The sequence below is a fragment of the Poecile atricapillus genome, chromosome 14 (assembly GCF_030490865.1).
Source record: "Poecile atricapillus isolate bPoeAtr1 chromosome 14, bPoeAtr1.hap1, whole genome shotgun sequence".
Lineage (NCBI taxonomy): Eukaryota > Metazoa > Chordata > Aves > Passeriformes > Paridae > Poecile > Poecile atricapillus.
The window spans coordinates 5,975,411-5,987,440 of record NC_081262.1 but is presented as its reverse complement, the minus strand read 5'-3'; the positions used below and the strand labels follow the sequence as shown (position 1 = coordinate 5,987,440).

Genomic DNA, 12,030 nt, shown 5'->3' with positions numbered 1-12,030 from the left:
CATACACAAAAAAATCCTCTGTGTTGCAGTTCAGGAGTAGGACAACTGCCTGAAAACTGCTTCACAAGGGAGAAGAATGAAATCTGTCATAGCTCCCTGGCAGTTGTGGATAAAGCTTAGTAATTTTCTGTATGAAGTGTATAGTCTTTACCCTGTTGCATGTTGTAATCAAGAGTGTTCCATTTTTTAAGTAAGGTAGCAATCAGGACTCACCTGTGTTTTGGCAAAATGATTCAGCGCTGTCTCTGGTGCTGTGCCAAGCTGAGTAAATGACTGCTGTCTGTGTATGGAAGGAACACATTTCTGTGTGCCTTGTCACAATTTCACAATCTGATTTCTGTCTCCATGGTGTTGCCTCTCAGTGCTCTTTGATTTTGAGTGTCACTGCATGTGTGACACACCTTCAGTTGTGCATCCCCCGTGGGTGCTGTGAGAACAGCAGGGTCCATGGCTGCTGCCTGCTGCCCTGTGTGCTAGTCCAGCCTCCTCACAGCCAGGACTCTGTGTTACACGAGTCAGGCTGGAGCCATGGAGAAGGAGGGGAGTGTCTTGTTCATCCCTGGCCTGTAGAGTTGTTGGGATACGTTGCAGGTTTTTCCTCCCTGTGTGCAATATGAGGCGTGTCACAGTAAAGAGAGCCTGGCCTTGCTGAAGCTGTCAGTCTCCAGCACCCTGTTATAGCTGTGTACTACAGAAGCAGAACAGATTGTGGTAGGGGAAGAATTGGGTATGTGGGAAGAAGGCAAAATTACTTTAATTGTGTGTGTCAAAATAAGCTCTTTGAAAGAAAATAGTCTCATTTAATTTTGTGCTAGACCACTAAAAATCGCTAAAGTCTTTGCATATCACAAAGAAAACAGGACCCTACTCTTGAGCTGATTTTCAGCAAACTGATAAAATTTTAGAAAAATCCAATAATCAACCTATGGCATTCATCTGTTTTAAAATATACTATTGCAAGCCAAAGCCAACTAAATGGTAACATGATATCAACAGGGCATTTGAACAGATTGTGAAATTCCTTTGTGTGTATGGGTTCAGGCAGCAAAATGACTTAAACTGGGCTATGGAGACGCTGCACAACCAGAAGAGTTAGAGTGGGCTGTGATTTAGCTCTAGAGAATTTGATGTCTCTGTCTTACTGCACCTGCTGCTTTAGAAGAAACGAGTGGTAACAAATCCTGCTGCTAAGGAAGCATTTAAGGAAATAGTGTACAAATGAAATGTGTCTTGCAATGCCATGTTCGCCTGAATGGCATTGCAGTGCTTTTCAAAATGAAAAAATTGAAACCTCATTAATTAAGTAGTTCACTGTCCCTCTGGGATGGGGATGCTTTTGTTGCTTGCCATATCCCACTACATGAAAAATGCTCACATTTAATGATGTTGGTCATTTTGGAGTGAAGAAGATGAGGTGTTTCAAATAAATGGTGTGTGTGTGTTACAGATACAAGTTGGCGATCAGAAGCAACATTTCAGTTTACAGTGGAACGCTTCAACAGGTTGAGTGAGTCAGTGCTCAGCCCTCCCTGCTTCGTTCGGAATTTGCCATGGAAGATCATGGTAATGCCACGACTCTACCCGGACAGACCACACCAAAAAAGCGTAGGATTCTTCCTTCAGTGCAATGCTGAATCTGATTCCACGTAAGACCCTTTTAATTATTGCACAAGTCCTCACTTGATATTGGTTAATCTATTGCAAGAAATACAAACATCTACAAAAAAACCTGCACCTTGCTTTCTGCATGAGGAGATAATTCTTGCAAGTGTTTGAGTGCCCTTTACCCCTCACCTTTCTAAATCTCAAAGCATAAGAATAATCCCTTCTTTAGGATGAGCTAAAATCAGCTTGTGTGAGTAGAAGTTTGTGGTAGAATTTAGATATATGCTTTCTGAAGGAGAAGTCCTTGACTGACAGTTTTCTTGGCATGGAAAAGATTCTGGGTTTATTTCAAATGGAAGTGGAGGTTCTCTAACCATGCCAAGCTATAAATGCTGTCCTATGAAGCGTGTGAACAAGTAACTGCCACCAGTGCAGGCAGAGCAGGGCATGAGTTCTCGCCTTAGGTGGAGCTCATCACTTATCCAGCAAGATCTGAGCCCATGTGTGTTCTTGGAGTCCTGCATGCAAATCAACACTGACTACCTTTGACCACTTTTGTAAATAATAGAAAAAAGAATTTAAAATAACTACAGATCTCTGGGCCATTCTTGTAGCTTATCCAGGAAGAGTGCAGACCTCTCAGGTGTCTTTTCCAATAGGGTAACTCCATTCTGGCACTGAATCTCACAAAACTTTTTGTTTACTCGGAATAATAAGTTGCATTCTTGATCATTTTTGTAATTTAGAGGTAAGTGCTCAGGGCAGAATGTAAAGAAAAGAAGTTGTAAGTGTATTAACAAGTCACAGGACGTGTGATTCAAGTATTTACAGGAAAAGGATAATGTGATCTTCAGAAGTACCAACTGGTGGAGCTAAGCAACAGTGCCACTGCATGAGGCAGTGACAGGACCTTGTCTGAGCTGTGTCCAGACTGACTGCCTTGCACAAGTAGGGGGGTTTTGAACACAATGGTCGTGAAGAAGTGCTGCTGAGACAATTCATGTTGGGGAGTTGATCTTGTGGAAGGGAGGGTAGAAGCTCCTCATCCATTCCTTACCAAAGGCCTCCCACTCCATAGGCACCAGGAGCACTTGGAGCTGGTCCATCCATGTGCAGAGAGGCAGGTCAGAACTAACCCACCTGGGAGAGCCGTCAGCTTCTTAAACCAACCTACAAGTCACTGATGCACTTCCTTGTCAACACTGCTGCCATAAGAAAGTCTCTATTCCAGGTTCATAATGTGGCTTCAGAAAGCCCCAGAGGTTCATGCCCTCAATAGCAATTAACATCTAATAAGGAAAAAAATCCAGTGTGTAAAAGTAATGTACCAAAAACCCGTAACAAAAAGAAATTATGTAACGACTATAAAAAGCTTGGTTTTGAAAGATTTTCAAGTGTTTTTTCTGTATTTATAGGTCATGGTCCTGTCATGCACAAGCAGTTCTCAAGATAATAAACTACAAGGATGATGAAAAATCATTCAGTCGTCGTATTAGTCACTTGTTCTTTCATAAGGAGAATGACTGGGGCTTTTCTAACTTCATGGCCTGGAGTGTAAGTAATGGACATGTATTAATCTATTGCTAGATAGGAGCAGTTTTGTACTTGTACTCCTGCATACTGACATGCTGATAGCAAAGGGCTTTTTCCCCCAAACCTTTATTTTTTTCTATCATTGTTGTAGATTTCTTCTCAATTTCTTACTCTATTAATTTGATTTTTGTAGAGTGCTTTTACTTATGTTGTAAATATTCCCTCATTTTTATTTTCTGCCTGAGTGCTTGTGCTTTGTTATCACGGTGTGATAGTCAATGGCATTCTGAAGCAACATAAATTTGCTTGCATTTCCTTATGTTCTTTGTGCATATGTACATGTATATTTGATGCCCTGATAATACTATTAAGGTTTCTCTTGACTTGTGACGGTTTTTCAAGCATTTGTAAGGGTTTTGGAATATTGTCCAGATGAAGCAGAACATTTGATTACCAACTCTTACATCATTGAAAACTGAAAAACTACTGCAAAATCTTAAAAGACAGGAACAAGTTTCCTGCATTGAGACACTAAAAACAAATTAAAATGTAGTGAGCTGAAAAACAATTGCTTTGGCGTTTTTCAATTTTTCTTTTTCAGTTTATTACTACTGATAGCTCAGGCTTAGAAATTAGAAAGTGATGTCTAAATGGATGTTTCACTGCAGTCCTATTGCGTGTTCTACTTCTCATGTTCCTGTGTCATTTGTGTTTTACAGGAAGTTACTGATCCTGAAAAAGGCTTTATAGAAGAGGACAAAGTTACATTTGAAGTCTATGTTCAAGCAGATGCTCCACACGGAGTAGCGTAAGTATCTTTGATTAAAAACAAAGCATTATTAAGAATTCTTAATTCTAGTGTTTTTATGTTGTTTGGGATCATTCAAGTATTCTGTGTTACTACCATTTGTAGCTCCCATCAGACATTCTTACTTTGTCACTGCTAGTTGATGAATTCTCACATGGCAATATTTTCATATTCACATAGAGTTTTGGATAGCTTAAATTTCTGTTTGCATCAATCAGCAAAATGTTGTGGAGCCTCGGCTTCTGTGTGAGTTGGTTTGTGATTTAACACCTCTGCAGTTCTGGCCTGAGCATTGGTGGTGTGGGAGCTGATGGGGTTTCAGGTGAAGCTGAGTGGCTCTGCTGTTGAACTTGCCTTGGTTTACAGTTGCTGTAAAACTGCTTCATCTCAGTTGTTGTCCTTCATGGCACTTGTAAACACTGGGGTTGTACAGAGGTGCAGACTCAGAAGTACAGCTCTGAGCTCCAGGACACTCTCATAGGACATTGTTTTTCTGCCATATAGAACATATTTTTTAAAAAAGTAATAATACCACTAAGCATCTAATTGCAAAGACTGTTGTTACTGGCAGGCAGCAGTGAAGTGTAGTTTGTTTGAACCTTCAGTAGCAATGGAGAGTAGCTGATATCTACCAGCAGCACTGCCCTAGAACAAGCACTCTTTATGGCTGGAATACAGAACTTCCTTTTTTTTAACCACAAACTATTTTCTAGGTGGGATTCAAAGAAGCACACAGGATATGTTGGCTTAAAGAACCAGGGAGCAACTTGTTACATGAACAGCTTGTTACAGACTTTATTTTTCACAAATCAGCTACGAAAGGTAAGTAATACATGAAAGAACACAAGATTATAACATTGGCTGTTTTAATTAGCATTTATAAATGCTTCAAAACAGACCTGTGTAATCCTTTTGGCTCCTTTGTCCTTTCAGAGGAGTTGTGACTTACATGGTGATACATGTCTTACTGCAGGCAGAGTACAGGAAGCTGCCTTTTGTAGTTTGTGGAACAGAAGCTTTTGTCTTCTGTGGAAGCAGGCAGAGCACCTGGAGAAGACCTGAGCTTAGGGGGTGTTTCTTTGACTGTTTTATATGTTAATATTGTTAGGAATTGCTGGGGGCGGGGGAAGCAATTTAATCTTGCAGATAAAAGATGGAAGCAATTTCTCTTTTCTGAAATAGTTAAAACAGGGAATTATGGCTTCTCGGCCCATAATGCACAAAGATACACATTTGCTCCATCTTGAAATTCCTATTATGCAGCAGAATTTTTTGTTATTATGGTTTCCATCCTTGTAGTGATGGAAAGCATTGTATTTTCAGTAGTTTAAACAATGTAATTTTATATTAACTTTAGTAGTATTTCTTGTTTACTGTAGATGCTTTTTCTTTGCTGGAAAGAAAAAGATATGCTTTAAATACCTTTTTAATAAATATCTCATCTAAAGCCAGGATAAAATATACTAGATAATGTATAGTTTTAAAATGATGCAGTACCCTTACTGGGATTAAAAACAGAAGTCATGGCTTGATGTTGGAGGTGGCTATTTAAAGGGGGTGTACTTGGAGAAAAAAACAATTTGGCACTATTCAGTGTATTGGAGTTTCCTATTGATCCTAATTAATCCTTCTGTGCATTTCTGTATTTAGTGTCTGTCTCCTAGTGAAAATGAACTGTTCTAACTGGAGCTTTCTCTTATGTAGACTAGTTATTGCAGTTCAGTTTGTCTTTCTTTTCCCTTTTTAATGTACCTGTTTTCCACTGTCTTTAATTTCCCACCATCTTACTATTTATATCCCTGTGGCCTGTAAGTGTCCCAGTTGGCATTTCTTTTTTCTCTTTGCAATGTGCTGTTTACTCTGAAGTGCTGCAAAAAAGTAACACCTCAAACTCCAATAGAATGTAACTGAGATCTTCCTAATTCCATGGACAGCAGATAAATACTTGACTTGTTTCATGTGAAGCACCTGTTCCTTTTTTGCAGGAGGTATAATTTACTCAGTTTATCACTCATAATGCCTGTTCTTTTTGCTCAGCACTCAATGTTTGTGCATTTTACTTTTTTTTTGGACAACTTCACTTTTCTCTTGAGAGAAGAAAGTGTTTTTGTAATAGCTCCATCTAATGCAGTTGAGTAGTTTGTTCAAGACTGCCTTGTAGTCACTAAATCAATATGTACCATGAAGTAGTGAAGAAGAAATTAGTTTTGTAATACAGGTTGGTTTCAACTGAAATAATCTTACCAGGCATTCCTGTGCACTTCTTCCCCAGCCCCAAAATAAAAGCAACTTTTGGCATCTCTTTGTATCTGGCTAATGACCGCATGAGAAAACTTCATAGAGTTGGTAGCTGCAGCTTTCTTTATGGAAGTGTTCCTGGACATCAGCTGGAATGTTCAAATCCTTGTTCATTCCTCAAGCTTCCAGAAGCTCCTCCAAACAGAGCAGATGACAGTGGTAGTTTTAGAAAGCTTTAGCACTCATTTGCCGTTGGTACAGATAAGGAAGAATCAGTTGTCTGAAAAAAGTATTTTTTACACTTTTGTTTTCACTTTGCCAGAACTTGTGCCTCTTAAACCAAAGCAAAACAAAACACAACGTGCAGTATCCTTGGTTTGCTTTTCACCATTTCCCTAATTTCAATGAATCTTCCTTCCTTGGAAGAAATAATGATTTCTGTGGCTGTTACTTAGAGCTTTGTTCGCAGAGAAGCTGCTGTCAGGAGCAGAGCTGGGGAAGCAATGAACAATAGCAAAGGCAGGCACGTACCTATGGAAAGTCAGGCCCTGGGGAAGCGTGGGTGAGGATTGATGGAGAGGTCCTTTCTTCTCTGCTTCCAGATAACAGATGGGAGTTCTGGGGTGTTTGAAACGAGACCTCCCTTCTAAGCAACAAGAGGTGGCTTCAGTGGTAGGGAATAAAGAGAGGAACTTTCATGTTAGGTCATATTGTTATTTGTTTGTGACTGATAAATATGTGCTTAACTTCAGTCCAGCAGGCAAGGGGCAGTGGTGACATCCCAGTGGGGTCCAGCTTTGACCTGGGCTCTGTTACCAGAGTTGTCCCAGCAGTGTCCTGAGTGCCTCCAGCCCGTCAGTGCTTGTGGCTGCATTCAGTCCATTTGGGAACTTTTTGATGGTTCCCTTGCAAAAGTCCCTACAACTCATGAGAACATTATGGAATGCTTATATAAATATTAAAATAATTAATACTGGTCCATATCTCCCTGATCTGGCTCTCCTCAAGTTAACCAATATATTTTACCTAACCTTGGAATTTCATGTACAGTATTTATTTCCCTTCTTTAAGTAATACCTGCCTTTAAACAATGTGCTCAAAGGTACCTGTACCATTCTATTCTTATATAAATATCTAATTTTTTTTCATATCTGTCAATATGCCTATACATGTCCCTTATCCCTCTTTTGTGTTCATTTCCTGAGGGAACTTCTCAGGTGTTAAATAACAAACACTGCTTTTTTATGTGGATCTGAATGCCTCACTCCTTTACCTTGAGGTCAGGCTTTCAGAATTTTGGAGGGTAAGGCAAAAAAATAAAGATTTGAAGAGGATAATATTTAAAAACTGGTAGTGTGGAGAAACACTTAAGAGAAATGAGCTCCAATATTACCTAAATACACAAACAGAATGTAGAGCCAAGAAAGTCTGTGTCAAATGTCTGCTTTGTCATAACACATGCAGAATTTCCAAAGAAATAAAACTGGTGTTTTTATTCAATGACATCTGGAATGTAGTAATTATAAGTAAATTGTAAATTATTATTTGAATATTACTTGAGATATATAGGAAGGGAATTAATTGTCCAGATGGTATATGAGAAAAGCATTTAAAAAAATAGGAACTAAAGTCAAAGGATTCGATTTTGATTAATTATCAAGATATTCTGAACTCCATTTTATGCATTTTTGATGGAAGAGTCAATCACAAGGCTGATTTTTAGCCCTCTGTAGGTTTAGCATTTTACTATTTATTTTTTGAATGTATCAGCACTGACTATATTTGCATTTTTTCATGACTTGATTTTCACGCCTTGTTTCTATTTGTTTAAACATAGCAAGTATCTATATATTTGTGTTTTAAAAAAAGCATTTGTAAGATGTTCAAAGAAGTTAGTAGGAGCTAATGATAGAGTTTTGGAAGATCTGAGACTTGGTCGTTCAACTACTTCTGTTTCTACCTTTACCTAGTGACACCCACTCTTAAAAAGATTCATAAACCAGGTACAGGAAGAGGTTTAAAGCTGATTCTTCAAGGTGCTGACTTGTTCTAGTGTTGATACTTTAAAGCAAGAAATTACTTTTGCTTGTGAAATCAAAGGTGATCTAGCTATCACTGTCTAGCTAGTGATACTAGAATTCGAGTTTGCCCAGATCGACCTGGTTAACTGAGATTCTGCATTTGAACGATAAAAATAAAGCAATTGGAAATTATTTACTTTATTAGCTTATTTGAATTGTTGTGAAGTTGAATGCTATGATCTTAGGAAGGAAATCTTCATAATCAGTATGATCCAGCTTTACATTAGGATGTTTGGAGAGGTGGTGGGATCTCCATTCCTGGAGATGCTCAGAACTTAATTGGATCTGATCCTGAGCAACCAGATCCCATCTGAACTTGTCAGAAACAGAGATCAGAACCTACAGAGTTCTCTTCCAGACTGCATCACTATAAACTCTTGAAGCAGTGCTTAACACACAAAAAAAGTTGAAGGTTTATCACTGACTTTCAACAGTTAAAACCTGTTGCCAGTGATAAAATTGAAGATACAATTTTCTTCAATTTATAGAACAGTTTAAGCAAATCTCAAAGTACAGCAAAAGAAGACTTTTTTTATTGTCATTAGGATGAGGTTGGGCTAGTGTTCTTAAAATTATCCTAACAAAGACTTCTATTGACTGTCCTTCAGAAAAAAGTTGATGATAAATTTCAGCAAATTTTTATTGTTTCCTTTTTAATATGTGTAAGCACTACTAACTAGTGCTACTACTAGTGTGGTGTGCAACTGAGGAAAAAAAACTTGGAAGTTACTTGTGTTCATATTCTGTTTTAGGTCATCTCTATTAACTGGTAACTTGTGAAAATGAAAAAAATTAACAATACAGTCATGTGAATTATTGTATTAGTTTACAATTGCATAATTAACCATTGTTTTTCTGTCAGAATATCAGGAATTTGCTTTCTTAATGAAATTGTTTATCTTACTTCATCTTACTGTAGCTATTCTGAGATATTCTTTATTCTTTGAAGTATTTCTGTTGCTGTACTTTTGGAAAATGTAGTAGATCCTCAGAATTGGAATAGAAAACTGACCTGTCAACACTTTAGGCACTTCTTTCGTTGTTTTTCTTTCTTTTGTCTTCAGCCACACCCTTGTATTGTTTTTGTGTCGGTGTTGTCTCTGTCTGGTGCCTGTCCCATCTGGTTCCCATTGCTGTGTTCTGAGCTGTCCTGCAGCAGTGACTGGGTTTGCCCAGCAGTTCCCAGCTGCACTGCTGCCCTTGCTCTGCATGCAGGGAATTGGAGTCTGGGCTAAGCCAGATGTGCTGCACACCTCTGGAATTCTGGCTAATGCCCAGACTGAGGGAGAGACACTGAGGTCCAGTTCAGCACTTCACAGAAATGGATCATTCCCTCTTGTTTCACAGGCAAAAATTCAGATGGCAATTTTTCCATTTTAACAGGTTATTTTCTCATGCTACTTAATATTGGAGTCTTTTTTAGTTTCATTTGTTGCCTAATCTCCTTCCAAGGTTGTCTGTTTCTTTTTATATTTACACTTTTTAAATTAACATCTCCCTTTTGTTTGCTCTTCCTTTCCCCTAGATGTATTGATGTACACTTTTTAAAAAGTAAATCTCATTTCAGTGACTATTGAACTCTCCTAATCCCTGTTTCGTCTATTTGTGTAATTTCTTTGTTCCAAATCCTTCCCAGATCAGTATAATCAGTGAATTGAATTGTTAAGCTGTTTATTTGCTGGACAGTGATGACGTTAAGTAGGAATGAATGAATCGGGGACTCTCAGAGCTTCCTCTGACATCTTTCCCCATGTGGACCATTTCTGTTTTTGTTCACTTGTTGCCCTTTATGTTTTCATGTGGTTGCTTTTCCACAAAACCAGTTGGTTTTGAAAGTCTGTGGTATTGACTGGCATATCTGGTCCTACTGTGATGATTGCACAGACATACTGAGCATGAGAAGGGATCTGAAGGTGTTAAATGCTTTAGTGCATTTACTGTTCTAGGCTGGAATAAGGGAACTATTTAGATAAAATAACCATGAATGAAATCTGTTGTTCACATCTTTCTAACCACTTTACTCTAAGACGAGTTGTTCCAGACAATTAACATTTTTACACTACAGTACAAGATTTTTTTCAGACTTTTTTGAAATGTTGATTAAATTGAGTTCTATGAAGGAAGTCACTGAAGGGGAAAGAATGCATTAAACAGGATGAGCAATAAACTTTTCTGATACTAATTGAACTAAATGCTTTTTCAGGCTGTGTACATGATGCCCACAGAAGGAGATGATTCATCCAAAAGTGTTCCTTTAGCATTGCAAAGAGTGTTTTATGAGCTGCAACATAGTGACAAACCAGTTGGAACTAAAAAGTTAACAAAGTCATTTGGGTAAGTTTCAGAAACTTGGACTATTTATTTGACACAGGCTTCATAAAGCTTTTCTTCTAAACAATTCTATTTCAATAAGGTTACTTTTAGAGGGGTGCAGAGAAGTGTTAATATAACATGGTGTTAATGGTTAAATTTCTGTAGTCGACTTGCATAGGTTTTTATTTGTAGCCAGTACTAAAGACAGCTGATCCAAAACTCAGATTTTTTGGGAAGGGGAATGGTACAGAAACAGAGCTGTTAAAAGCAGGGTTATAATTTAGCTGAACATTGTGTGATGCATTTGACTTAAGTAAAATTCAGAACAAAATAGTCACTGAAACATTGCAATTCATGTATTGTTAATGTCCTTAAAAAATGGAATCTGGTTTAGATTTAGTGCAATAGCAGTAATTTGCATGTCCATGTTGTTGGTGGCTGCTGTAATATTTTCCTACAATGCATCGAAGACACAAGTTAGGACAGAAAGATCATCAGTAGTATAACCTTTACAAGTCTTCTTTTTGCATGTCTTGTAAGTGTGGAGTAGGATTTTCTTAAAATCCATTCTAAAATACTTTCTTTTGTATTACTTTATCTCACTGTATTTATAGGCTAGTCTTGTAGTAATATTGACAAGCACTCTTTTATTTCAAAACACATTTTGTGTCATCTTTTTTGTACAGTTGTTCTCATGTTCATCCTGCATCTGCTGCTACAGCCTATAGTTATGCTCTGTCCTAAAAACACTCCTTTTAACCATGTGTCTTTGCAACCTTGACTCTTCCCCTTTAGGGGAATCTTAAAAGGAAATTGGTAGCCTCAGTGCTATCTGTTTGTCTGACTATACCCTCTTCCTAGTAGCACACTGTATATTTGCTTTATATCAGTGCTCCTGCTGCCCTGTTACAGGACAGGACTTGTTGATAGAGTGGATATTTCATCTTCAGTTAAGATCCCAACTGTGTCGTATTCAGTAGCTTAAAGAGGCCTTTCCCAAGGGCGTTGCAGATGTGTAATTTTGTATCCAAAACAGCAGGGTTTTAAAAATGTGTTCATGCCTGCTCTGGTTCTTGGAAGATAATTTTAGAATGTGTTTGAAGATTTAGGTTTCCCCTTTCCCTCATCATTGAATCAGAGAGGGGTTTTTGGCCTTGTGAGCCCTAGGTGCTGGTTAGGGTGTTACTTTTTACTGAATGTTAGGAATTTCTAGGTTTGACTTCTTCAAGTAGAAAATGATGCCATGTCTGAAGGAGCCCTTCTTTATCCTAATTTTAGTGTGTGACCTTTTTCTTTGGTCTGTCCTATGAGCTGGCTAATGTTTAAAGCCTAGAGAGTCAGGGCATTATTTTCTATTCTTAATTATCTGACAGGTCACTTGATTCAGCTTGTTTAAGTGTGGACCCCACACAGTTGTTGGCACACTTTGGAGATTAGTTTGCTGCCGTGTGA

The 12,030-nt window shown here is 38.2% G+C and overlaps 1 protein-coding gene across 2 annotated transcripts in view; it reads left to right on the top strand.

Moving 5' to 3' along the window:
- USP7 (ubiquitin specific peptidase 7) overlaps positions 1-12,030 on the top strand; it is a 69,566-nt gene that overhangs the window by 34,850 nt on the left and 22,686 nt on the right. For both annotated transcript variants that reach the window (XM_058849415.1, XM_058849416.1), the window contains 5 exons: positions 1,448-1,646; positions 3,021-3,159; positions 3,858-3,946; positions 4,660-4,768; positions 10,469-10,599. In XM_058849415.1, coding sequence (XP_058705398.1) covers positions 1,448-1,646; positions 3,021-3,159; positions 3,858-3,946; positions 4,660-4,768; positions 10,469-10,599 — 667 coding nt within the window. The remainder of the gene's footprint in view (positions 1-1,447; positions 1,647-3,020; positions 3,160-3,857; positions 3,947-4,659; positions 4,769-10,468; positions 10,600-12,030) is intronic.